Here is a 26248-nt window from a genome sequence, read left to right as displayed (position 1 = left end):
ATTTACGAAGTCGTCCCATCCCCAAAAGTCATTGCAATCACACCGTAAGTTAACAAGAAGTGGCAGCGAAAACCTGCCAACTGCCCTCACCTTCGATGTCTCCCTTTTCTCACCTCTCGATTCATCAATAATCCACCAGACATCTTGACCGGGTCCTTGCACACGGATCCTTCAATCGTCCCTCCCACCCAATCCCCACCCGGCCTTTCCCCATTGCGCCGGCTAAAATTGTCCAGGGTAAGTCATACTAAAAAGTATCCCGCTGGCTTCAATTCGCACCTCACTTTCTCGTTGAGCCCGGTTGGCTTAACTTATCATGCCCACCCAGTCACAGAGCCTCGACCACCCCACGCCCTGATCCCGTTTCTTCTATCACCATCCCCACTCCCTCCAATCGTCCCGTCTTCCCCATCTTTCCACTGCTTCTTCTCCCTTTTGTCCTATTCTTCTTCCCCTGTCTAGACCTTTATCAATCTATCGACCCTCTCGTGCCTATCGTGCGTGTCTCGTCCGTCCTTTGGTCATTGGCTCTCCTTGTCGAGACGGTGCTCCTCGCATTGAATCGGGTCACTGACATCTTCTTATCTGGTTGCAGAAGGCAAAGGTCGTGCCAGAGGCCCTTACCGAAGTCCTTGTCGCGTCTCACATAATTTATCGCTCGACGCGAATCAAAGGTTAAGATTCTCGGTCTCGATACGCGAATTCCGCTCAACAATTAACAGGAGCCAACACCTCCTCGCCTGGGGCTGATATAATATCAATATGCCTGTTATTGATCTCTCTCTCGAGCCAGGCTCAGATAGCGAGGCCCGCAAGAAGCTGCTGCTTGCCCATTGGGGAACAACGGCACAACGCGAACATCTCTCCAAATGGCTCGCCGAGTTCCAAAAAGATCTGGCCAAGGCACAGGCTGAGGCTTCCATTGCGTCAGCAGAAGCCGCCGCTCACGCTACGCCGACGAGCGAACCTCCTGCCTATGGCATTCAGACAGCAGCCCCTGCCGCCATTGATCCTGAAACAAGCTCTGTCGAGATTATTCAGTCCCCTCCCATCACCTCTGTTCCAGCGGTCCTTGTCGAAGCGCCTTCAGAGCAAAATAGCCCGACCGTCGAGAAACCTGCTCATGGAAAGCCCCCTGTCCAAAAGCTTACGGCGGAGGAGACGGAGCTTGAGCAGCCGGCCATGGAAAAGATCGCCACTGAGAAAAAAATTCCGGAACAGTCCGTCGAGGATCAGCCTTCTGTGGAGAAGCCTGTTGCCTTAAAGCCGTCCCGCGAACATTCCGCCTCCGAGGAGACGGTTGTCGAGAAGCCTGTGGAGTCACTACTCATCAATATTCCGCCACCGCCATCCGAGGGACACAAGGCTAAAGCCGCCGAAGGCATTCTGCCTGATAAACTGGTAACCTCGGTCAAGGCCGTACCAGTTCATGCGACCCCGACCGCTGTCATTGATATGCGGCCGAATTCTGTTAATCGCGACCCCGACTCGCCTGTCCGGTTTGCCTCGTCTCAAACCACCGTCGCTTCTGTCCACACGACAACCGAACGGCTCCAGTCAGTTCCATCAAGTGGTGGTGACTCGATACTATTCCAGCCAAACATTTTCATATTAGTTCTCGTCGTGATATGCGCCGTTTTGTACCGAAAGTGGCGCTCGAGACCAAGGGAGGTGTTGATCGGGGAAAAGGGTGCCCGGGGTCTAGCCTGAGGCCTAATGCCAGTGTCCCTTTCCCTTGAAGCGTCCGATTTGCTTTTAGACTTGTATCTTTTCCTGCATTTCCCCAGTCCATTTCATCTTCGGTTCGACAGCGTTCCCGCCTCCACGGCGTGGGGCATTCACATCTTTGATGAGTGTTGGTCGTTTCTCACTAACAACGGCACAACGGCTCTTTTGTCCGATCTATATAATGTGTTTTCATTCTTCTCTTCTACGAAGACCCCTTGCATTCAGCGCTGGGCGAGGCGTTTGCAGGTGCGAGCAACGCATTATTACTTTGGGATGGGTTCTATCATTTTTCCGTGGCATGGGTATATTTTGTAGACGGCGGCAAATAGACTTTGTTTCGTAATAGGGCTTAAACGTCATTTTAATTCATGAATCAATGGGACCGTTTAATAGGTCAGAATTTTGAAATTTATATGGATTGCTGCACTGCTTTGATGCTTCCCTCGGAGAAGTGCTCTGATTTTCATGAAAAGTCACCAAGGGAGAGAATGCAGGATATCCCGAAATGGAAAGGAGAGGGCCCCTGGGGCTCGGCTTTGGCCAAAGACTCCGATGGAAGGCGGTGAGACTTCCGAGCCAATCACAGGCTGTTAAACTGTCATCCAGATTTTGAAAAGGTCGAAACTCCAGCAGCGATGGCAAACATTACAAGCGCCTTCATCGAGTAAGCTTCTTTTCGGGGCTTCATTGATAGTCTGAAAATGCCTGTTACACGGGCTTTAAGGCCTGTCTGCATATCCTGCAGGTTCAATCAGCTCACGCTATCTCAAAGAATTTCCCCCCGTGCATTCCATGCGGCGGCAATTCGCCCACGGCCTCGTGTTCGATCGCAAGCACTTCGAGTGTCATCCGCACAAAATTCAAAGCCCGAAGTCACAGAACAAGCTCGGGAACATGAAGATGAATCGGTGTTTCGCGCAGAGTTTTCTCCGCCGCTTTCGGCAGAGCAATTAGAGGCGCTTGTCCGTCACGCTCGACATACCTACGGCGAATACCTACCAGAGAAAGTCCTTTCAGAAAACGAGTATAGACTCTATGAGAGATTGTACGGCCCGCCATTGCCGATTCCCGAATATGAAGCACGCGATGTCGATGGAGAACATGAATCCGAGACAAAAGATTTATGGCTAAAGGAAAACAAACATGGAGAGCTAGAGATTGTCGAGGTGGACCGCCCGGCGGAGTCTCACCAGGAAATAGCTCAGGAAGACCTTGAGGAGACACCCTCCGACGATGAAGCGGAAGATCTTGAACTCCATGCCTCTGATGATACAAACCTACGAACGCATCCATTTACAATAGCGGGAAGATTTGCCACGTCACCGTCCACGCTTCAATTGCCTGCAGAAAGCTTCACCGACCCCGTTACGGCGCTACTGTCTGATTCATCAAATAAACATATATCTGAAGCAGCACACAAAGTGCTTGGCGGTCCTGGTTTGCCATACTCGCCAGGTACTCCAGCATCGAAGCGACACCTCCCCCAGAAACCGATTGGCTTAAGCTCATTTCAGACAAGGATGTCGGATATGGAAAGTAATGTATATGTTGCCGCAGTTATGCCCGGCATATATGCCTCTGTCATGAGCACCCTTGTAGAGGTGAGGAAAAGGCTCGGCACCGAATGGATCAAGGAATTGCTTCAAAAAGAGGGGGGTCCGCGGATTTTGGACACAGGCGCTGGCGGCGCTGGCGTTATTGCATGGCGAGAAGTGCTACAAGCCGAGTGGAAACGTCTTCATGATGCGGGTGAAATTAAAACCACAGCAGAAGAAGCGCCTCTGGGAAGAGCATCTGTAATCACGGGCGCAGCCCCGCTTCGTCATCGAGCAAGTCGACTTCTCGAGAACACAACATTTTTGCCGCGACTTCCTGATTATGTTCATACTCCGAACCCGGAGAGTCTCCTTGACCCTTCTACTCCTTCGACGGGTCGAAAGCAATTTGACATCATTGTGGCCCCACACAATCTTCTTCCTTTCAATGAAGAATACCTGAGGAAGATGCACGTGGAGAACCTGTGGTCTCTCTTGAATCCCAACGGAGGTGTGCTTATTCTCATCGAAAAGGGCATTCCGCGAGGGTTCGAGGCTATTGCCGGAGCTCGTCAGATGCTCCTAGACAATTATATCTCCTCGCCCGGATCCGAACACGTCGCCAGTGACCTACAAGAAAAGGAACGGTCCTCAATCACTGCCTCGCCCCGACTTAAAGAGACGGGAATGATTATTGCTCCATGTACCAACCACGCCAAATGCCCAATGTATTTGACTCCCGGCATCAGTCAAGGCCGCAAAGACTTTTGCCATTTCAGTCAGCGCTACATTCGCCCGAGCTACCTCCAGCGTATCCTCCAAGCCTCTGCTCGAAACCACGAAGACGTTGACTTTAGCTACGTTGCTCTACGACGGGGACGAGACGAGCGTAAAACACATGGCCTCATCCAAGGGTCAGAAGCCACGGAAGCTGCATTCGCTGGCTACGAGACTCCCGCGACTCTTTCCCAGTCCCTTGAACAGGAACAGCAACAAGTCCCTTCCACGTCTTCTCCTTCCACTTCGTCCTCTAACTCTACCTCTACTCCCGAGACATCCTTTGCATCCGACCAAAGCTCTACTCCCACAACTACCTCGTCAAATGCCGAGCCAGAAGTCCCAACTCTCAATACCCTCTCCCTTCCTCGCTCCATCCTCCCGCCCCTCAAACGCCGCGGCCACGTCATACTCGACCTCTGCACCCCTTCCGGCACTCTCGAGCGCTGGACCGTGCCCAAGTCCTTTGGTAAACAAGCGTATCGAGACGCGCGCAAGTCCTCGTGGGGAGATCTCTGGGCCCTGGGCGCTAAATCCCGCATGGATCGACCCGTCAAGCTCGGAGTGCGCACTCCCGGTAAAAAGAATAAAGCCAAGGGCAAGGATGTCTTCGAAGTCAATGTCGGCCAGGAAGGATCCGATGCTGTCCGACTCGCCAGCGGTCCCTCGAAGAAAGTCGTTCCTTCAAAGCAAAGAGTCAAAGGCCGGACCAAGGGCAAGCAGGAGAGATTGTCACATCAGCAGACCTCGCGCAAGGGTGCGCTCGAAAATATGGAGTGATGTATCTTCTGCACTCTCCTTTGTCTATTGTGTCGGCGCCAAGCGGAAATGGTGGCCATGGCTTTTTGCTTGGAGTAGGTGTTCATATAAATTGGATTAGACCACACTGGGCCATTGTAAAAGGCGTGTTGTTTCTTTAAGGCGTTGATGTCTTCTTCCCTCTACGATTTTGCAAAGCTTGGACGTTCATAACTATCTCGACTCTCATTTCGACATTTCCCCTCCTCTCTTGCCTGCATGTACATTTTAGAAATAATTAAAGGATGATTGTAAATAGTGCAATACAATCTCAACCCTCTCCCATCTTCTTTCTATACAGATTTACCTATATCTTTTCATGAGCAAAATCAAATGTATTCCTTTGCGACGCGTCCTTGAGTTGATCCAAAAACCTGATATCCATCCTATGCACGGCGGCGACACACTTTATCACATTTGCGTCAATGAACCACATGTGTAACTAACGTATTATCTGACGCCAGCATTATTTCCAGTGAAAAGAAAAAGAGAATGGTAAATCAATTAGTACGAAAGTCGTCAGAAAAAAATAAAAAAAAAGTTCCGGTACCGGGAATTGAACCCGGGGCCTCGCGGCGCTGGATGATCAGACACCCATGAAAACGCGAAATGTTAGCCACTACACCATACCGGATTGTAGTTGAAAAGGTAGCTCAAAAAGTAATCTATATTTCAACAATGAGAAACCTCTCCAGTAGTTGATGCTGGAAGCTACCGCTCTTTCGCAATATGCATTGTCACGGAGCTGGTTGATAGCTGATTGGCTACAAGATATTGAGCGAGTGAATGATTTTTGAATGAGTTGTTATTGACGAAAATTGTGTGATGGTTCTTTTCTCATAGGCTAGGATTTTTTTTTTTTTTTTGGAAATTATTGTGAAGGGATAGAAATAATTTCAACGTTTATCTCAGGGAGCAACTGTCAATGATCATTGACACCAGGTACCCAGCTACATTGAAGATACAGCCATATCCGTAATTTATCACTGCGTTACACATAGTAGGGGTTATATTCCAATACTGCAAGGATAACAAGCCGTCAGTGCATCCGCGATTCCTGAGTGCATAGAGGTGGTACGGTCGATATCGTTGCGTCCTTTGTAGGGTTTGAGCGACAGGCAGGGCAACCAAGCGAGGCGATGGGAGACCGACAGACGCCGAGGAAGACCGAGGATAGGCAAACATACTACTGCTTGGTGCAAGCGACAAGGGAAGAAAAGCGAGGTGTCAACTGGGCAATCAACAGCAGGGCGCGAAATCCCATGCTTGACCTGATGCATGGGAAAGGCTGCGCCCTTTGAAAGTACGAGTAACAAAATTGTTTAATCAATGTTCAGCTCGGCCTAACTCACCCTAGCAGGTTTCACCTCACAGGAGGAGCGAATCGGGAGCGGCCCGATGATCTACAAACAAAAATGTCATATGTGATTTCAGGCTTGAGGTACTGTATTTGACTCCACCAAAAAAAAAGTGGTGAATTCGCACGGTTACCAAATGGCAGCGGCAATAGACGGGTTTGAGGCTATCGTAAAAGTGGCGGGAGGCGCCGCCAAGGGGCCAAGGGGGCAAAGAAAAGCTCAGGGGTCGTGCGTCGGCTTTCTTTTCTTTTCTCGCTCTGATGACAGCCAAAAGAGTACATGTTGTGCTAATATGGAGTTGCACTGTATAGTACGGCAGGCTACAGCAACGCCTCGCAGAAAGAAGAGAAAATGTTCATGCCCGACCGAGACTTGTCAAGGCCCGATGGAACCTTCGGAGCACAAGCCGATCAGGCTGACAGCTCCAGAGAGTCAAGAGGCGAGATTGACCATTCAGGAAGGTAGGGCGCAGGCGATCATGAGATTTTTTTTGGGCACAATAGTACGTATGCAGAAGGACAACATGTGGAGTTCTTGTTTCGGAAAAGACAGCTACGACTACGGAGTAAGCTGATACGGTCAGACATAATACTTGCTTGAACTCACGAAATGTAATATAAATGTTTGTTACGAAATATAGTCCCTGTAATTGCAGCAACAAGCATCTGCCAAAAGCTCTATAGAGAAGAAAAACGCAAGTAATTGTACTGCCCAGGTCATGCGCCTTGTATTATCGGGCCTGACAGCGGGCTGGGCGGGAGAGAGACCAATGGTTACGATGAATGAGCCTATCAATTTTGGCCATATCTTCACCTAAACGTGGGGGCACCTTTCCCAACGGCAGTGTCAACACCACAAAGCTTTTTTTTCTTTTGCCGCCTGGCGCCCTGTGTCCACTTACAGAGTAGCATAATTACTTGGTCTCGTATGAAGGTACTGTTGTGCCAAGGCTGTTAATAGATGATTATGTCAGCGTCCAATTGTAGGAGGGAAAAAGTCTAAAAGTTGCCCAAAATAGGAGGGGCAAACGATTATGAGGACTTGGCAAGATCACGGCACTTGCGTCGGATTGGGTAACCGTAGAAAGTACCTCTTCGCCTCTCTCTTACCAGTTTTCCCCTCTTCATTGTGTGAAGAGTGACATGCTGGTACTTGTACTCCGCTCCGCCCTTTCCTGTCTCCTCTCCCACACACACACCATTCTCTCAGTCTCTTCTGGGTCAGTCCATCCGCCCTCACTACCGCTGCTCTACTACTCACTACTGCTACTCTCTCATCCAACGCCCTTTCCCATCTGTCCACACACCAACTCTCCCAAATCTCCACCACCCCTACTCTTGGTGTCGGTATCGAGATCCAGATCCTGCCCTTGCAAGCTCATCTTTTAGGGTCTGCGGCAGCCTCAACCGATCAACCTTTGGTTCGACTTTAATCTCGACGTCGTTCCAAAGTCACCCTCTGGTCACTCCCGAGGACTAAGTCTCGTACGTCTCCTCTGGCTAGAATCGCCAGTTGCAACTTCCTCGGTCGTTGCCCACTTGTGTGAGGTTTGACAAGGTGCGTGACCAGACTCTGTGATTTTCAGCTCACATGTTCGTCCATTCTTTCCCCCCTCGTCGACGACTATCTGCTTCTTGAAATTCGGTTTCGTCTTTCATAGCCCGAAAAGTGCCTCTGGGCTGTCGAAGCAGACGAACCCTTTCGGACACGGGCTTCTCCGTTCGAGCTTCATCTGACATTTTCTACTCTTGAGGATTAGACCCGAAATTACCTCCGCCTGAGCCAGTGGATCTCCTGCTGCCGCTCATTCACCGTAACGCATTCACTACGGGTAACCTCCATCAAAAACCTCTCTACTCTCCTATAAAGGACACGGTCTTGCATACCCATCAGCCTTTCGCTCATCTCGCTCATTCGGCAATATGGCAACCATGGTAAGCACACAACAGACTTCATTTATCACTATAGCATTCCCGATATTTACAAAAACTCGAAAACATCGTTTCGGGTCTGGCTTTACTGGGCTATGGTAGGCGTTCAAATTAGCCGTTGTTTTCTACCAAGAATCAAAACTGGCCAGAAGCATCGCTTAATTTGTTGTCTATTGACCCCCTAAAACTTCCAACACATTGCTTTATAGACAACTTTTTTCTTGAATGTCGATGTTGACCTACTGTCTCTAGGATTTGAGAGTTGGGAACAAGTATCGTATCGGCCGCAAGATTGGCAGTGGAAGTTTCGGTGATATTTACCTGGGTAAGGACTTCCGAGGGCAGCTTCGTGCTAGAGGTTGTTGCTAACTCTGACCTTAGGCACCAATATCATCTCTGGCGAGGAGATTGCCATTAAACTTGAGAGTGTCAAGGCCAAGCACCCTCAACTCGAGTACGAGGCTAGAGTCTACAAGTCCCTTGCCGGAGGCGTTGGAATCCCCTTTGTTCGTTGGTTCGGCACAGAATGTGATTACAATGCCATGGTTTTGGACCTGCTCGGTCCCAGCTTGGAGGATCTCTTCAACTTCTGCAACCGCAAATTTTCCCTCAAGACTGTTCTCCTTCTTGCCGATCAACTCATTTCACGTATCGAGTACATCCACGCCAAGTCATTCATCCATCGCGACATTAAGCCGGACAATTTCCTTATGGGTATTGGCAAGCGCGGCAACCAGGTCAATGTCATTGACTTTGGTCTGGCGAAGAAGTACCGTGACCCGAAGACCCACTTTCACATCCCTTACCGTGAGAATAAGAACTTGACCGGTACCGCACGATACGCCAGTATCAACACTCACTTGGGAGTCGGTAAGTAGAAATAATTTTGCCTTTGCTATGTCCCAGCTATTGCAATTGCTAATTGGTCTTCAGAACAATCACGTCGTGATGATATGGAATCCCTTGGATACGTCATGCTTTACTTCTGCCGTGGATCTCTCCCCTGGCAAGGTCTCAAGGCTGCCACCAAGAAGCAAAAGTACGACCGCATCATGGAGAAGAAGATGACTACCCCCACTGATCTGCTCTGCCGTGGCTTCCCGAATGAATTTGCCATCTACCTCAACTACACTCGGTCGCTCCGTTTCGATGACAAGCCCGACTACTCTTACTTGCGCAAGATCTTCCGCGACTTGTTTGTTCGTGAGGGCTTCCAATATGACTATGTCTTTGACTGGACCGTTTATAAGTACACTGCTCAAAAGACCAATGCAGCCGCAGCCGCTGCAGCCGCCGAGGAGCAAAAGGCTCAACAGGACGCCGCCGGCGGCAACGCCGTTGCTCCGGCCAAGAATATTCGTACTCGGACCGCCAAGCAGCCAATTCAACCCCAGTCGCCGGCGAATGACCCCAGGATGTGAGTTTAACATGATAGCATCGTTCCTTGTAAGGAACTCCTCTCTCTGCGTTTGGTGTTTTGATGACGCTTGGCGTGGAGGTTTTGACTGCAAAGTACTGACTTTTTTGATTGAGTAGGACTCGCTCGGCTGCGGCCAAGAACGGTCTCTAAATGAACAATGAAATGCTGAGATGCTTGTTCTCAGTGATACATATAGTATGATTGAAGTTGCCGTTAGAGGTGTTTTGATATTGCTTTCGATCGAGCAGTATGCCCTCATGGTTTCAGTCTGCTCCAAGTTTCGTGGGTTTCGATGGTTTTATTTTCCATTAACGCCTGGCATCCGTCTCTGTTTTCTCGTCACTTTGCCGCTAGACTGGCGCGTTTCTGGATTCTCGGGTAATCTTTGAACGTCTGAGCTCGAGCTATCATTCCCATGAACCGCACTCAAATTCTTGACTCGCCTCTTTGTTCCAATCCCATTGTTCATTGTCCATCCGCGTCTTCAAACTATATTCGCGTGGTCAGGTTTTACAATGATGGAACATCCGGCTTGTCTGGTATTTGCGTTTTCTCTTTTTCCCCCTCAATTTATTTCCCTTCTTCCTTTTTCCGAACGGGTCATAATGGCGGAACCCCCGCCACGATCAAAGTTTCCATCGTTCTCCTTGGACTCTGCAGCAGTGTCACAAGGACACAGCTCCCACCTTTAACAGCGTCGGAATCTGCGAGGTGCGGCCTAGTAGTCAATCATTTTACGCACCTTTTGGGAACTGGGCAAACTGAGTTGTGTGCTTTTTTCCTTTCTTCTGCCTTTACTGTTTTGTTCATTTGTTTCTTTCCTCCGTAACCTCTCACAATCTCGTTTTCTTTTTTTTTTATTTCATTATTTTCGTTATTTGCTTGTCCAAGCCAGTCTTAGCCAAGCCGCCAGGTTCACCGTGGAGACGAGGATGACTTGATCTAATTGGTAGTGGAGTGGTCGAACACGGTGGATTATGGCGACGAGGCGAGATCTAGAACAAGACGCAATACGGTATTGATGGTGGAAATTATGAAGCGGGTCGCGTCCGGGGTGGCTTATTGAATTCCTCGAGGGGGTGGGGAAGTGAGGAGATATTTATTGCTTCTCTTTTCTGCATGTGCTTGCTTCCTCTTAATCGAAATATATCTCACCGAAAATCACAATCCATGAATATGTGATGTGACGTTTGTGTGGACTTAAAAGTATCTGGGTATTTACGTATTCTTTTTTTAGGACAGTCTCACAGTCGACATTACCCGGGCCGTTGACATGCAGTGGATCTTAACGATCTCAGATATTTCATTGTTGAGGCTGGGTTGAACGGACTCTGCTCGGCGAGGGCTTTACGAGGCTAATTTTGCCTTGGGCTTATTCCTTTTTCAACGACACTCGTTCACATCCACAATGAATTGGAAGATATAAGTCATGGAGATGACCTGCGCGAGAATTTCTATCGGGCTTCTTTGACTAGTACGTCTAATTCCTGGCCGCATGGTGTCCTTTTCACTGAAACGCTTTCAAGACATGTCCTTCTCCTTGGGCTAGCACTTCGTAGCCTATACCTGCGACCAGTTCAAACTCAAATAAAGAGCTATCGACGTTATTGTGAAACCAGTCCCAACGCCTCTCTTCTCGTGGGGGCGTCTGCTTTGAAGAACGGCTTCTCAGCGAGCGAAGTTACTCGAGTGCCATGTCGGGGCTCGGAGTTCTAGTGCTGTCAACGCTTTTGTGCAGTGCAGACGACTTTCAGTCCCTATCTTACCTCGTAATCCCAGCTTGCGTTATGTATAGTGATTCTGCTAACTGTCAACACCTGATCGGCTTCAACGAACCGCTAAAATTCCTTACCTGTTGTCCCAAAGGGCGGACGTTCTTGGTGTCCACTTGAATCGAACCTGAATGTCGACATTCCGCTCATACACATCATACAGATAGCCCAATATCAAGTCACTTTCCGCCTTATCCAAACCAACAATAGAAACGGTCATTGCGCGATTGACCCATAAAGCTTTCCATCCTGTCGCCGGATGTACCCGTACGAGGGGATGGACACGCTCAACATATTTGGGTCCAGCAGTTGGATCATTACGATCGAGGTATGGATGGGCACTGCGATAGATAGCTTGCTTGCCATCAATCAACTTACGGAATTCAGGGCTGAGCTTTTCATATGCAGAATAGCCCGACGCCCAGAGGGTGTCACCGCCGACTTCAGGAACAGTATCGTTGTGAAGATGAGTGACGCCAGCAGGTTGCTTTTCGTGGACAAGATCTCTAGAGAAGCTGTGAGCTTAGGCCTTTGCTTGACTGATAACGGCGCAGCATACGTATGCCAACGAGACGCGCCCCCTGGACGTCTGAAGTTTGCTTCATTCTCGGTGGCTTGAAGCTCAGGCCATATCACAGTCACTCCTTCCACGCCTGGGACTTGCGGCACTTGCGGCTGGAGAAGGCATGAGTTAGACGATTGTGTCATGGAAAAACTTATCATAACTTGCATATTGGGTTGCGGCTTACATGCACTTCTATTTCGCCAAACCACTGTCCAAGTTCCTTTTGTTGTTGTGGGGTAATGTCCTGATCACGGAAGAAGACGACGGATCTTTCTGCAATCAGAAGCCCAAGCTCATCTTTTTGCTGAGCTGTAAGATCCTTCAGCTGCAGGCCGACTATTTCGGTACCAATATGTTTAGTCAAATGAATGACCTTTTCGGCTGCTCCAAGTAGAGCTTTCTTCTCTGGATCAGCTCGCGAACCAGGGTCGACATGTTCTCGATCCTCGTTTCGGATCGCAATAACGTCGTCGAGGTAAAGAGGCTTTGCTGGACGGTACGGATAACCGTTTGACAAATCAATGCCTGCTTTCTCGAGTCGCGCTCTTGCGGTTGCAGGTAGGGCTAGGGTATCCTTTCGCGGTTGAACATAGTCCAAAATAGCGGGCACAATGGGGGCTGGCGCCATGATGCAAGAGATGCTTCAGGAATCTGGTTTACTTGCTCAGAATTGTTTGTGAAATCTGCCAATCGCTATTTCTTTTTACATTGCCCTGGAGTTTTATCCTCGTGGTTATTTTGTGTTTCTTGGATTACGAAGCGATCGTTATCTACATTGAATTGCGCGATCTCGTCAATGCATCACGCACTCCTGTTCCATGCATGTCACAGACCCATCGTTATACGCTGAGTTTCAGAGCCCATAATTACATAGTTGACTCGCAATTATAGTTTTGTTGCAAAGCACGCATGATTTACCGTTTGCTTTATCTGAAATCGTCGCGCTACCTGGGATACTTACAGGGATTCCCCGCTTCCTTGGCGTTGACACCATCGAGCAATATCTCCATTGGCCTGCGACAAGCTCACGCAAATCTACCTTTACAACTCAAGCACGAGTGAATGATTCGCGCTGAATAAGTTGAACAACCGTTATCATGCTATCTCAGGACCGAAGAAAAGAATGTTATCTTTGGGAGCGACGTGCCCCTGTAATAGCGCAACATGGATTGCCAAATTCGTGATATCAAAAGTTTTGGATGGATTCTGGGCACTTGCTGGACCGGAAATTCGAATCCGCTATCCGTGGGCAGGGATGGATATCACACTGCCAGAAAAAGTAGTTTAATATAGGATTTGAATTCTGTCACATCCTCGTGGTAAACAAATTGTGACAGACGGAGAAGAGTTTTTGCTGTGAATATGGCCCATGGCACGCTTGACTCGTCAAAAGACCGTACTTCTGTCTTAGAAGCAGAGGAAAATAGTCGTGATGTCTCGGAGATAGGAGAAGTCAAGAGTCCAGGCAAACCTCCCTGGTGGTCGTACATCTGGGTAAGTCCTGGAACTTCGGTTATAACTGACTATTACTTACATTGGAATATTTCAGGACTATGATCCGGAGCAGACAAAGGAAGAAAAGAAATTCCTTCGAAAACTTGACACATTTTTATTGACATTACTGTCACTTGGGTATTTTATCAAGTACGTGAGAATACCCGCGTCATTGTTGTCCTTCGCGTTTGGAATAAATAACTAACTTTAATCGTAGGAATCTTGTAAGCATGATGTGTTCAAATTGTCGAATACCATTCTTACCATTCCAAGGACCAAACAAATATCGCAAATGCCTTTGTCAGTGGGATGAAGGAAGACCTGGCCATGAATGGCGATCAACTAAACCTGGTAGATGTAAGGGGACTTCTAGTATGCACAAAGGAGATACAATTCTTACAACACATTGGTATAGACTGCCTGGACAGCCGGCTATGTTGTTGGTCAAATACCATCACAGATTATAATAACAAAGGGTGAGAATAATCGAGTAATCATCCGGCAAAATGCTCAGACTGTTGATCTTTCCTAGTCCGACCATCCATTTGGATTCCATCCTGCGAGCTCATTTGGACAATTTTGACGTTTTGCTTGGCTGCCGCAAAAACGTCTGACCATGTCATTGCCATTAGGTTCTTTGTGGGGTTGTTGGAGTCGGTGAGCAATGTTTAGAGTTGATATCAAAGAAAAGGCTCAATGCTAAACCCCGCAGGTCTTTTACCCTGCCGGACACACCATTCTGGGAGCTTGGTATAAACCCTCGGAATTGGGTAAGAGGGCGGGTATATTTCATGCATCCTCGGCTGCTGCTGCTATGTTTTCTGGATACCTACAGGCCGCAGTCTATAAAGGACTGAACCACGTAGGAGGTCTGGCGGGCTGGAAATGGCTGTTTGTAAGTAGTCTAATAAGACGGAGATGCTGGTGTTTCCGTCTCTCTGACTGCCAACACAGATCATGGATGGGGTGATTAGTGCTCCGATTGCCATCGCAGGATTTTTCTTGCTTCCCGGTGTGTATAGTATGAGAGATGACTCCAGACGGCACCAGCACTGACGTGTTCCAGATACTCCTGATAACACTCGTGTCTTTTATTTAACAGAGAAGGTAAGCCAATTCATGATAAAATGTTTCTCTTCTTCTGTTTGTCACTGACAAATCGTAGGATCGCACTCTAGCACGAGATCGAATGGCAGCAATTGGTAGAGCACCGCGGACACGACTTGGCCTGTCAGCGTTCAAACGTGTTTTCGGTATGCATTTTACCTTTTCTCAACCATTTATACCATCTATCCTAATAATAACGTCCTCCATAGGCCGCTGGCACTTGTACCTCTTTACTCTGCTATATATTATCTTTATTAACGCCTCGCCGTCATCGAGCGTCAATCCATTTTCGCTGTGGATGAAGTCGGAACATTTCTCCGTCTACAAGATCGTAAGTGATATCCTGCACTGATACCGAATTGTTCAGCCCTGTCCCGGATGCTGACCATGTTTCGTCATCAAGAATACCGTTCCTACCGCACAGTCCGCCATACAACTCGTTACGACTATTGTCCTAGCTATTCTCAGCGACCTCTTTCGAAAACGAGCCCCATTCATGGCCGTCTCTACTGTACGCCCTCTTTCCCCGGCTGCCAACTACTTCATTTTATTTTCCCCATTTCCATGGCGAAACACTAACACGCTTTTAGTTCTTTGGCTTCCTATCCTCCATCCTACTAGCCGTTTGGGCTATCCCCGTCGGTCTTAAATGGTTCGCCTTTCTCATTCTCCGCGGAGCCGTCCCTTATGGTCCGTTATCCATGGCCTGGGTCAATGAAATATGCGGCGGAGACGCCGAGGAACGTGCGATTGTACTAGGCATCATGAATGCCGCAGGTTATGCATTCAACACGTTCGTTCCTCTCCTTACGTATCCCCAGAGTCACGCTCCCCGCTTCAAGCGCGGATTCATATATTCCACGGTAGCGTACGGCTTTGCACAGCCTGCTATCACGCTAGCCATTGCCATAATGTATCATTGGTGGGACATTCCGAGGAAGGAAAAGGCAAAGAAGAAAGAAGATGAAGAGGGCGGTGTCATTCCCAATAACGGTGCTACGGCCAGCGGTGAGGAGACAGAAGATGCACGAGAGGGAATCATATCCCGGACAAAATAGACTTGGGTTTGCAAATTTTGCATACAATTTGTTCAGCTTCGACACGATTAGATGCTTCATGTTCACATTCTAGATTATATATCTTACGGACGCCCATATCCTTGACCATACACACAATACATAAACATATACTTGCTCAAACACGTTTCTTATAACCCTAGATATGCCGCCAACTGTAAATGGAACGTCTCAAGAAAAACAGTAGCTGTATAGATGCTCTGATCTCAGCATCGTGGCCCTACTGGCGAGTTGGATTGACTCTGAATCTTGTAGATGGCCAAAAGTGGAGGCTTTGCAGAGAGATATCATCTAATGGATGCATTACACATACGCATAGATTCCGACCATCTCAAAGAATAGGCAGATGAACCTACAGAGACTATCGCTCTGTCGAAAGTGATTGGGGCCGGATGGGTTTAAAACACCCACATTGTTGCCTGGGGTGTTTAACCATTGAGAGAGCTCATTATGGTAGATGCGTTCTATTTTTTAAATCCTGGTCTTGAAAGTTTCAAACCAGCAAATCCCGCTCTCCGGGATCATATGTTGGGAGTCATTGGTCACTTCATATTCTACACCGCCTTCCGCAGTGCGGATGTGCATGCATACCAAGGAGCCGCCCTGCGTTCCCGCGCGGGTATTTTACAGAGGCGTTGGTTATTTTTTGGGAGCGCAGGTTTCTGCGTGCCCTCCGCCGGCATAGCCGGGAAAAACAAAGATTTTCATCACAACCCGGGTCGAACTCCAGTTGTACGATCATTTGCAGAGGTTCCGAGCTGAGGATCATGATGAGGGTCAACTCGAGCTCACGATGGGGTACCAGCGCCAAACCATCTCAAAAGCGTTATGGTGTCGTGATCCTTTTTTCAGCTGCGTGTTCAAACCCACCCGGCTTCTTCTTTTGACCAATTCTGTGCCTCGTACGACGAGATCTCTCCTCGAGGGTCTGAGCTTCGGCAGTGGCATCGCTGTTCTTGTAGACCAAGGAACGCGGTGATGATCGACAACCTTCTCGACTCCAACTGCTTCGCTAGATCTGGTTCAGCTTGCCGGAGTTGGGGAGAGCAGAATCTGGTGAAAACATCCGGATGTGCAGTATATGCACGCTGGATGGCCAGTTCCTCTTGCAGCCTTTTTGCCTTTCTGGTTTCGAATGGTCAACTGGATTTTCCATGTAAACGGCTTCTGTGAAACAGCTTTCTCCTGTAAAATTAGGGATGGTGATATGCATTTGTCGATTTCTTTGCGACTTTTCGAGATAGAGATTATTTGAAGAACGGCAGGGACTTCATGAGAAGCAGGAAAGTGCAAAAATTATATGACCGCATGGGAGAACCAACTCTGCTGCTGGGACTCCTTTGTATCTTTTGAGCATTTGCTTTGGTTTGTTCTCTGCTTATCCAAGCCCACTTTGCTAGACTGCGCTGCTTCTCATGCTCTTCATCTTCCTCGACAAGCCTTCCGTCGGGGCCAGCAGCTTTCTTTTCTTTATCATGTTTGTATTCCTGAACTTCAACAATAAATTCGATAATTCGTTCCTTCGAGAGTACATTGAGGAAGCAGTTCCTTCACGTCGTCTCTGGGATTTGGCAAAGATTTGATAGCACCCATCTTTGCTAACTGCTTCGCTGTTGATTCAGCACTTGGGGTCCGACTTCGGAGGAGACTAAATCCTGTCTCAGATTTGTAGAGTCTTGTTAGTCTGTAATTTAATCTACTCAGCTCCCGTACAGATCTGGCTGCAATCTAAGGGCCACACAGATCCCGTAAAGCTCCTGAGCTGGCCAGATATTGGTATTTTAGTCAACCATCAAAGAAAAAGAGATTGCCTAGGCATTGTTCAAAGGCCAGTAAGAACCAGGTTCCCTTATTCTTCATCATATGTGCTTTGTCTAGGATCAAATGACTCGATTAGCTATTTGTCGAGTTATGTCATGGCCGTCTTTGACGGTTTTGTTTTTTCCGGCCAATATTTTTTGGCCTACCTTAAGAAACCCTCGTCCCTCGAATTTCTCATCGGGAGGTACGGGCGGCGAGCTAATGGCACTTAGAGGACCAGCCTCTGCAGTACCGTTTTCTGAATGCTTCCTGCTGGGACGGAAAACTGCCTGACGTGTAGCCTTCGCCTTCGGCCTTGTGGAGCAAGAGTGGCAGGTGATTGAGTCCTGAGTATCATCACTTATACACCCGGAAAGTAAACGTAATGAATAAAGTATAGTTTCAACTTCCGACTGCGAGAGGAGGCGATATTAAGATGAGAGACTTAGACCCTCGAGAACTTTGGCCAGCGTGGCGCAAAGAAGCATTTGCCGGGGAAGTAAAGTCCAATATGCTTCGTGTAAACGAGTCTATGCTCCGTAAAACCGCGTTCTTATGGCTGGGCCTAGTGCGTTTCGGTATTGTTTGACTTTGACTCATGCTGCGAATGCAGATGAAGACGACGTCTAAAGTAGAAGATGTAGATAGAGTCATAGGGTAAAGTTACATACAGTGCACAAAAACAGCTTGGTGCACTACACAATGTGCTGGATTCCCATTCTTTGGTTGCTTCCACCTGCAAGTCCCTCCTCCCATAGCACCTTGACCTGAACAGTGATGCTGCCGTTGAAATTTTTTGGTTTGGAGGTTCTGTCGTCTGGTTCTTTGGCTGTCTTTGCGCCTTTTTGGCTCTTTTCGCCCATTCTCGGACCTTTTTGATAGTCATTTTATCAATTGAAGTGATGTTTGTAAGTGATTCTTGTAAATTCGGAGTTTACAAGTATAGTCATCGAGTTCGAAATTTCCAGAAAATTCAGATTTTGATCTAGGCGGTTGTGACGCTTTATTTTCACTGGTCTATTGACGAGCTTTTTGAAGACTCAGCGCTATGCCAAGAGCAGGATTGGGTCGTTTGCCTCAAGGACCCGAAAAGCAGCAGGCAGACGAAAGCGCGAGGTTTGATAAAAGGCCGAGAGATGCGCTTGAGAGGAAAGATAACTCCAAACGGTGCCAATCTAGGCGAACGTATCCCCAAGAATTATCGTCCCATGCTGGTTATATGCTGTAGTTGAATGTCCTCCACGCCCTTCGACCATTTGTAAGACGGTTTCAAGTCCTACAATGTAGGATCGATAAGCTTTCGAACGGCCTTGCTGCTGTCTGTTTGTAATTTTCCTTTACTTCTGAGAAAAGCAGCTTGCTAAGCAGACACCACGGAAAGATGTTTCGGTGCTTCGTAGGACACTAATCATCGCCGAGTGATTCCTTCCTTTCTTACAGCCGTGTTCGGAGAGCTGCAGGGAGTACCCTTGTAGAGTGAGCAGTTTGCTAGCATGAGACAGTGTCTCTTCCACAATCTCAATCTCTTCCACAGTATAATTTGATGTTTGCTGAGTGGTGGGTGCTGTACTTGCCAGGATGACACTCTCATGGACTACAGCTCCTTCAATCGGTTATTCTTTCCATTTCAAGCCATTCCACGTCAACCCTTGTTCTATATTGTCAAGTAGGAACCCAGCCCTTTGGCTATATTTTGCTCTATCGTCGCGTTTCGAGAACTTGGAGATTGGCGTCACGTCTAGCGAGGAAAGTCATTGCCAGGCGCCTCTGGTCTGTCCGGCATTGCCTCGCTGGCAGAATTTCTGATCTGTGCAAGATTGGCATTTGACAAAGGTAAATTTGGAAGGAAACTTACTGCAAGCATGTAACAAACTACCAGCCAGGTCTTTCCTAGCCCGACAATATCTCCAATGCAGCAGCCCCTGAGTCCGCTGCGTTGAAAATCCAGAATGGCCTTGACCCCTACGGGCTGCCAGAACTTGAAAATCTGATGATATCTCATCCAGCTCTCGGAAAGAGGAAGCTAGTCGCGCCTAAAGTCTTGGTCGGACCCCGGATCATATTGCAATTATACTGCCATTTTTCTTCGTCTATCAGCTACACTGCTTCTTCTGAAATGGTTATATGCTGCAACTGATGTGCTGGACCAGAAACATTGAGCTCGCGATGTCGCTGTGCTGTAGACGTGTGATCAAGGAGGCGTTCAGTTGCCACGCGAGGTTATTTTTCTGGGCGTTGGAGATGATTGTGTGCTTCAGCGGCGGTGTGGCCACTACAGAGAACCCTTTAATAAGTCGTCGGTAAAAGTTTGCATATCCTAGGAACCCGTGAACATCGCGTACGTTCTTAGGAGTCTCCCATTTCTTAACTGCTTCCACCTTAGCGGGGTCCATCTTCACTGTTCCCTGGCCTACAATTAGGCATAGGTAGGTAACCTCTGTAGCATTGAATTCACACTTCTTAATGTCCACCCGGAGGCCGGCAGCCTGCAAGGCAACTAGGACTTTCTGGACGTGTCCCCGGTGTGTCTCTAGGTCATTGCTGTAAATCAGGATGTCATCTTGCTTGCTTGAGATTCTTCAATAGCCAGGCTTCAGAGGCCCTAGGCTGCTGATGAAAGCGTGAGTTGTCCACTGATCAATATACTTGTATTTGAGCCTCGTATGGCATCAGGATACAAATGTTGGAGAAAGAAATCCAACGTTCAACAATAAGAATCTGCGGTGTTGAAGTTTAATGAACTAAAAATCATCCGGGTGGTAGGTCCCCGTCAACTAGAAATTTATACAAACACGTTATTGCATGTAGAAAGGTTACCTAGGGAGGGAGACCAGAAAGCTCGAACAACCTATGGGGAGGGCGACAACTCTTTTATAGAGAAGTATGACGCGGAGTTTGCTGGTGAAGGAAGAGGCAGTGAAGAGGAGATTTAGCAACTGCAATGGACAAGGACAGGGACAGGGACAGGGAATAGGCAGATTGACTCGCAACGGGAGTGAAGCGTGGAATCACTGACTCAAAGTAATTGAAAGGGTCAAACACACAAAATATTATGAATTCTTTCCTCAACATTCGGGTCAATTTTTGCTGTGAATGAGTAACAAGAATTGAAAAAATGGCTGTTGCCTACCGCTGGGAGAACCTGCTCCTAGACGCCATTGACCAAGGGCTGCTGTCTGCCTCGATCCTCCGACACTGTGTCTTCCAAGGACCAGTCCTTGACACCGCCCTTCCAATCTGCGATGCTTCCGTCCTGCGGCTGAACAACCACGACTCTCACCTCCTCCCCTTCAATGGTCCAGTCTCGGCCGCTGCCTTGGCTGCCCGGTGCACCCTGTAAGCCGACACCACCCTGCGCTTGGTCCTCAAAGCTATTGTTCTCGACATGAAGGGCCTTGTACCACGCCTCCTCATCGCTTCCTTGTGACACTAACCTCGCGACGCCATTGATGGTTGCGCTAATCCTGGACAATGAGCTCGAGTTGAGGTCGAGAAGCATGCTCGCCAGACTAGATCTCGGAGCGGGACGAGGAGGAGAACCCTCAACACCGGCATCTGAAGGACGAGTGGGCGGGCGATGCGAAACCCAGTCATGCACGAGCAGACTGACGTGGGGATTCTTGGCCATGTGCTGGGTCTTTTTGGATGAAGGGCTGGTGGTCATAATCACGACGGGATTGGGAGTGAAGGGTGTCGAGGGAAGGTAGGTGTAGTTCATGAGTGAGACATGAGGAAATAATTCGTCGCACGTTCCTAGATGAAGCTATCAAGGGTTTTGATCAGTACGTTGGTAAGGGCGGATGTATAGATAATATCACTCACGAATCGGGCATTTTTTAGACAAGCGACAACCTCTGAAGGGAGGCTGAAGGCGGGAGGTAAATTCGTCACCGTCGTGGACGACAGTGGTTGGGTGGGAGTAGCCATGACAGTTTATTTCGGGTGTTCAAATGTGATTGACAGGAGTGACTTCCTGATAGAAAGCGGCTCAAGTCACAGTAGGGTATAGTATGATGTTGCGGATGATGATGTTAAACTACAGTGGTTTAGCTGCCCTTGGTGTATCCGAAGCCGGCGGCAGCGGCGCTATCGGGCATTTTCTGTCTAACGTGGTACAAGGGCCCGACCGCTCACGGCAAAAGATGGAACTTAAAGATCTTATTGCACGGCGAGCTTCACATACGATGAGTTTACCCTCTGAAATATGCCAAGTCAATGAGTGAAAGAAAACAAAGAGAAGCATATCATATGGTAACAATTGTTTCACAAGGAGCAGATCATTTGTCAGAGCAATTGATCAACGAAACCAAAACAAGTTGATCAGCAGGAAAAGACGACCAGGGGACCCCGCAAATCTAAACTGGCTAAAGTACCTGTGATGTCACGCAGATTTACCTGTTGGATCCAAGTCACCCCCGCGTTTGGGGGTAGACTTGTCTAAGATACCTTTGTGCCTTAGGCAGATTGGCTGGTAGATTCCCCCGTGTTCAGCAAATCCAGACCAATTATCAGTTAACTATCAGTTAGTTTAGTCCTATAGTCCACCAAATTATATTAAAAGTGAATGGTCGTGTGTCTCTTTTCCTCACGTCACGTTCCGCCCATTCCACCTCCATTGACAATTCTTGACCCTCCGCCCTTTTCTGCACCTCTTGCAGATACCACCGACTGCGTGGAGTGTTCGTATCGATTGATTCTTCTTCCTGTCGCCTTCTCCTGCGACAGGCCATTGTATCTAATCTCTTTGCGTTTCCTCGCTTTCTCCATCAACCTTTCTTAACCCGTTCGCTGTCTCGGGCTCACGGCCCCGTCAACAATTCCTCCACTTACCTGTACCTGAGTGTGTTACCCCACAGATCGGTATCTCTCCGATTCGCTCTGTTGCCCTCCAGTTATCCTTCAGCTCCAGCCTGTCTCAACGCCTGCTGCTACTCACCTCTCCAAAAACTTCAACTACTCCAACCATGCTGTCGCGACGTCTAGTCTCGAGCTCTCGCTCTTTGGGTTCTTCAAACTTTGCTCTTCGCTCGTTCAGCACCGCCATACCGAACCAACAACCTAAAAGAGCGCCAGCTTTGGCAGACATTACCCCAGATGACGCCCCAAAATTCGAGTCGCGACAGGCCATCTTTCGGGAGATGCTCGCAGCAGCAAAGAAGAAGAAGCAGGAAGAAGCAAGTATGTAATCAATACACAGCTCGAGCCACGCAGATACACTCGCAAACCAAGAATTATAGACTGATGATTGGCAGAAGCAACACAGGTCGTTGGCCCGGGGCCAGTAGAAGCTGCGAAGCGGAAAGGAGGAGCCTTTTCATCCCTCATCTACGGTACCAAGGAAGGACAACAGCTGGATAAGGAGATTGAAACATCATTTTCGCAGGCATTGGCGAGAGGAAAATACGTTCATTCAATCGTCTTTCATGATGTGAAACCGGACAAAGTCGATGAATATGTTGAATTGGTGGGCGGCTGGTATCCTCGCATGGCGTCCATGCCGGAAAACAGAGTCAACCTCGTTGGCTCATGGCGAACAGAGGTGGGCGACTGTGACACTTTTGGTACGTCAAATTACATCAATTGCAGTACCTCCTCGTCAACCACTTGATGCAAATTGCTAACTTGACCCATAAGTTCACATTTGGGAATATCAAAAGTACCAAGGTTACCATGCCTCGCTCCACTCCATTGCCTCACACCCAGAGTTCCCTGCCTTCGACAAGAAGCTCAAGTCACTCATCACATCCAAGAAGACATCTCTGATGCAAGAATTCTCGTTCTGGCCGACCACACCGCCTCGGCAGCTTGGAGGAGTATTTGAACTACGGTCGTACACGCTCCATCCCGGGAACCTCTTGGAATGGGAGACCCACTGGAGGCGCGGTCTCAAGGCACGCCGTGAGGTCATGGAAGGAGTAGGTGCATGGTTCTGCCAAATTGGCGACCTCAATACCGTTCATCATCTGTGGCAATTTGCGGATCTGGAGGAACGAAAAGTGCGACGAGAGCAGAGCTGGGGCATTGAAGGATGGGGAGAGACTGTGCACAAGACCGTTCCCTTGATCCAGTCGATGAAGAGCCGGATTTTGATCCCTATGCCTTGGTCACCAGTGGCTTAAAGGAGAAAGCTGCAAAGTTTGTTTTGTCTTGTGGGTTTATTGCCTGCAGTTCTGATGATTTGTTCCAGCTTCGAAGCTTGCAATTTCATTGATTTGGGTTTCCAATTAGGGTACGATGGAAATTTCTCGGAAGGAAATAGGTTGCATACTGCTATTTCACAATGTTTATTTGAATGAAACCGATTATATCGGACTTTTTCTTATTATTTTTTCCCCCCTGTAGAAGAGTGAGCGATAGCTACAACAATATTATGATTGGAGCTTATAGAGCAACTGTGCGACACGGAATTTAGCGCCGGATAAGAGACCCCCAGGTCCCCCACAGCGGGAGTTGGCGAAACAAACGACGTCACAGAGCGCGCTTTTAATCCAACTTTTTAGCCAGCAAGACGCGAAACCATCGCCAAGTGGCTTATCACCACGCTTTTCGTGACATCCCCTGCCCACAACTTTTTTTTTTTTTTTTTTTAACCCATTTCTCCCTTTTTCTGTCGCCCGTATCTTGTCTCTCGCCGCTGGCGATATAGAGCAAAATGGTTTACATTCGAACGTACAAGCTTCCAAACCTCAAGGAGTACAAATACTCCGGCGTGGATCATTCCCTTGTGTCGCGCTATGTTTTGAAGCCATTCTACACCAATGTCGCGATCAAACTCTTTCCCATGTCCATGGCGTAAGTTATTCAATAGAAGAAGACGATGGGTTGGATGCCGCGAATTGCTAATTAATCATTTAGGCCCAATGCCGTGAGTTTTCTAGCTCTCCCTTCTCCCTTCTTTCCGCTAAGATAATCTAGATCACCCTGACCGGCTTCAGCTTCGTGGTCATGAATTTCTTGACCATGCTCTGGTATAATCCGACGCTCGATCAGGACTGTCCTTCATGGGTATATTATACTTGGGCTGTCGGTCTCTTTCTGTACCAGACATTCGACGCATGCGACGGCCAACAAGCGTATGTCCTTTTTCCAAGACGGAGTGCACAATGATACTGATTACGAAATAGACGGAGAACTCGTCAAAGCGGGCCATTGGGAGAATTATTCGATCATGGTATGTTATACTTGCTGTTAAGCCTCCTAAAGTTTATTTACTAACGTACGCAATAGGCGTCGATGCTTGCAATACCTTCCTTGAAGTGCTCCTCTTCGCTGCGGCCATGAACCTCGGACAAGGCTGGAAGACCGTCTTGACCCTCTTTGCCTGTATGTGTCACTTTCTTTCCCTGTGCTCAGAGGTATAGTCATTAACGAATGCGGCAGCTCTCCTCACCTTCTATATCCAAACCTGGGACGAGTACCACACGCACACCCTCACGCTTGGCCTCGTATCTGGCCCCGTCGAAGGGATCTTGACCCTCTGCATCGTCTTCGCAATCACTGGACTCAAAGGGGGCGCAAGCTTTTGGCAGCAGTCTATGCTCCAAACTGTCGGAGTTCCCAAATTTGACTTTATCCCGGACACAATCTACGACCTCCACTTTAACGAATGGTACATGGTGTATGGTGGAATCGTTCTAGTGTTTAATACCATTCAAAGGTTTGCTTCCGCTCTTCTATTTACAAAATTGTCGCTCGTGCTGACTCGAAAATCTTTCAGCGCTCTGAGCGTCATGAAGGCCCGTCGTGCCCGCAACGAGCCTGTTAAGCCTGCTTTGCTTGGCCTGGCTCCCTTCTTTATCACCTGGACCTTGACCGCGGCGTATCTCTATCTCCAGCCTGTAATCCTTAACCACCACCTCATCCCGTTCGTCTTCTTTGTCGGCCTCGTCAACGCGTACTCCGTGGGACAAATGATTGTCGCACACCTGTGCAAGGCTCGATTCCCCTACCAAAACATCATCGCGGCGCCGCTCCTCTTTGGTGTCATTGACAGCCTTGGTCCGTGGCTGTACGATCATATCGGCAGGGGCTGGCCCAGCGCATTAGGCAGCGACGTGTACCAAGTCGCATTTGTCTTTTTGTGCTTGGGTCTGAGCATTGGTGTCTATGGTAGTTTTGTGGTATGTCTTCCATTCCCTTTTTTACATCCATCTTTTCAATTGCATCTCGAATTTCCCTTTCTTTCTACTGGAAGACCAAGAAACTGACAATGATTTAAAATTCTAGATTGACGTCATCTTCGCCATCTGCGATTATCTCGACATTTGGTGCCTCACAATCAAGCACCCGTACGTGGAAAAGGACGAGGACAAGAAGAAGGCATAGAAACGGTAAATTGTCGGTTTTTGTTGTTGCGGCATTAAGAGGTATATACTATATTGTAATAGACACTATCAGAAGATCCTTCCAAGCGCAAATGAAACATAGCGTTGAAAAGAATATGATGGACCATTTTCTCACCTATGACTTTATTGAACCATATCCTTCCACTATAACGAGAACGTCAAAAGAAGATTTTTGAGTTGAATTAATGACAAGACTTGTAATTGATTTGATGAAAATGATATGATACATCTTTCATTCCAAACGCCAGACAACAAAAAAAAATTCATACCAGGGACCAGAATATATGAAGTTTCAAGGGAAACGAATAAGGGGGGACGGGACGGGAAGTTACCGGGATGGATGGATGGATGAATGGATACGTAGGCTGTAAGTGTACGAAAAAATTAGAGACGGGCAAAGAAGGAAGGAAGGAAAAGAAGGGGAAATACGGTTTATCCGATTTAAAAGAATATACCTCCTTCATGGGAATTTTGAAAAGATGTGAGAAGAGGCAAGGAGAACAGAAGTTAGTTTTCCAGGAATAGTGTTCAAGGCCAGGGAA

The 26248-nt window shown here is 48.1% G+C and overlaps 8 protein-coding genes and 1 non-coding gene across 9 annotated transcripts; 6 read left to right on the top strand and 3 right to left on the bottom strand.

Moving 5' to 3' along the window:
* The first annotated feature begins 609 nt into the window (after positions 1 to 609).
* Positions 610 to 1903, top strand: L228DRAFT_50055 (hypothetical protein). The gene has a single exon (XM_018336647.1). The coding sequence runs from the start codon at positions 763 to 765 to the stop codon at positions 1708 to 1710; it is 948 nt and encodes a 315-aa protein (XP_018184838.1). The 5' UTR covers positions 610 to 762; the 3' UTR covers positions 1711 to 1903.
* Positions 1904 to 2382: 479 nt separating this feature from the next.
* Positions 2383 to 5122, top strand: L228DRAFT_251402 (hypothetical protein). Its single transcript, XM_018333550.1, has one exon. The coding sequence runs from the start codon at positions 2430 to 2432 to the stop codon at positions 4818 to 4820; it is 2391 nt and encodes a 796-aa protein (XP_018184837.1). The 5' UTR covers positions 2383 to 2429; the 3' UTR covers positions 4821 to 5122.
* Positions 5123 to 5379: 257 nt separating this feature from the next.
* On the bottom strand, positions 5380 to 5472 carry L228DRAFT_t137. The gene has a single exon. It is a non-coding gene; the product is annotated as a tRNA-Glu (tRNA).
* A 2425-nt stretch (positions 5473 to 7897) lies between these two features.
* Positions 7898 to 9800, top strand: L228DRAFT_49993 (kinase-like protein). Its single transcript, XM_018336646.1, has 5 exons — positions 7898 to 8130; positions 8380 to 8452; positions 8509 to 8997; positions 9061 to 9573; positions 9664 to 9800. The coding sequence occupies exons 1-4, from the start codon at positions 8119 to 8121 to the stop codon at positions 9546 to 9548; spliced, it is 1062 nt and encodes a 353-aa protein (XP_018184836.1). The 5' UTR covers positions 7898 to 8118; the 3' UTR covers positions 9549 to 9573; positions 9664 to 9800.
* Positions 9801 to 10975: 1175 nt separating this feature from the next.
* On the bottom strand, positions 10976 to 12741 carry L228DRAFT_251398 (TauD-domain-containing protein). Its single transcript, XM_018333549.1, has 5 exons — positions 12069 to 12741; positions 11879 to 11994; positions 11400 to 11825; positions 11314 to 11347; positions 10976 to 11259 (listed from the first exon to the last, which is right to left on the bottom strand). Exons 1-5 carry the CDS (start codon positions 12510 to 12512, stop codon positions 11152 to 11154), a joined length of 1128 nt encoding a protein of 375 aa, XP_018184835.1. The 5' UTR covers positions 12513 to 12741; the 3' UTR covers positions 10976 to 11151.
* Positions 12742 to 13030: 289 nt separating this feature from the next.
* L228DRAFT_264028 (major facilitator superfamily transporter) lies at positions 13031 to 15681 on the top strand. Its single transcript, XM_018334542.1, has 13 exons — positions 13031 to 13378; positions 13434 to 13528; positions 13596 to 13602; positions 13652 to 13735; positions 13794 to 13854; positions 13911 to 14035; positions 14091 to 14273; positions 14333 to 14390; positions 14445 to 14485; positions 14544 to 14631; positions 14695 to 14816; positions 14889 to 14996; positions 15076 to 15681. The coding sequence occupies exons 1-13, from the start codon at positions 13247 to 13249 to the stop codon at positions 15541 to 15543; spliced, it is 1572 nt and encodes a 523-aa protein (XP_018184834.1). The 5' UTR covers positions 13031 to 13246; the 3' UTR covers positions 15544 to 15681.
* A 4828-nt stretch (positions 15682 to 20509) lies between these two features.
* On the bottom strand, positions 20510 to 21288 carry L228DRAFT_241938 (hypothetical protein; the record flags this gene model as incomplete). Its single annotated transcript, XM_018331372.1, has 2 exons — positions 20510 to 21124; positions 21184 to 21288. The coding sequence occupies 2 exons, from the start codon at positions 21286 to 21288 to the stop codon at positions 20510 to 20512; spliced, it is 720 nt and encodes a 239-aa protein (XP_018184833.1).
* Positions 21289 to 21970: 682 nt separating this feature from the next.
* On the top strand, positions 21971 to 23742 carry L228DRAFT_225005 (NIPSNAP family protein). Its single transcript, XM_018330365.1, has 3 exons — positions 21971 to 22539; positions 22614 to 22922; positions 22996 to 23742. Exons 1-3 carry the CDS (start codon positions 22326 to 22328, stop codon positions 23478 to 23480), a joined length of 1008 nt encoding a protein of 335 aa, XP_018184832.1. The 5' UTR covers positions 21971 to 22325; the 3' UTR covers positions 23481 to 23742.
* Positions 23743 to 23956: 214 nt separating this feature from the next.
* L228DRAFT_225002 (Choline/ethanolaminephosphotransferase) lies at positions 23957 to 25816 on the top strand. The gene is made up of 8 exons (XM_018330364.1): positions 23957 to 24153; positions 24217 to 24226; positions 24277 to 24434; positions 24486 to 24532; positions 24589 to 24684; positions 24742 to 25018; positions 25079 to 25481; positions 25588 to 25816. The coding sequence occupies exons 1-8, from the start codon at positions 24014 to 24016 to the stop codon at positions 25684 to 25686; spliced, it is 1230 nt and encodes a 409-aa protein (XP_018184831.1). The 5' UTR covers positions 23957 to 24013; the 3' UTR covers positions 25687 to 25816.
* Positions 25817 to 26248: the final 432 nt, after the last annotated feature.

This window comes from Xylona heveae, assembly GCF_001619985.1.
Source record: "Xylona heveae TC161 unplaced genomic scaffold L228scaffold_14, whole genome shotgun sequence".
NCBI classification, from domain to species: domain Eukaryota; kingdom Fungi; phylum Ascomycota; class Xylonomycetes; order Xylonales; family Xylonaceae; genus Xylona; species Xylona heveae.
This window is presented reverse-complemented; position numbering and strand designations above follow the sequence as displayed.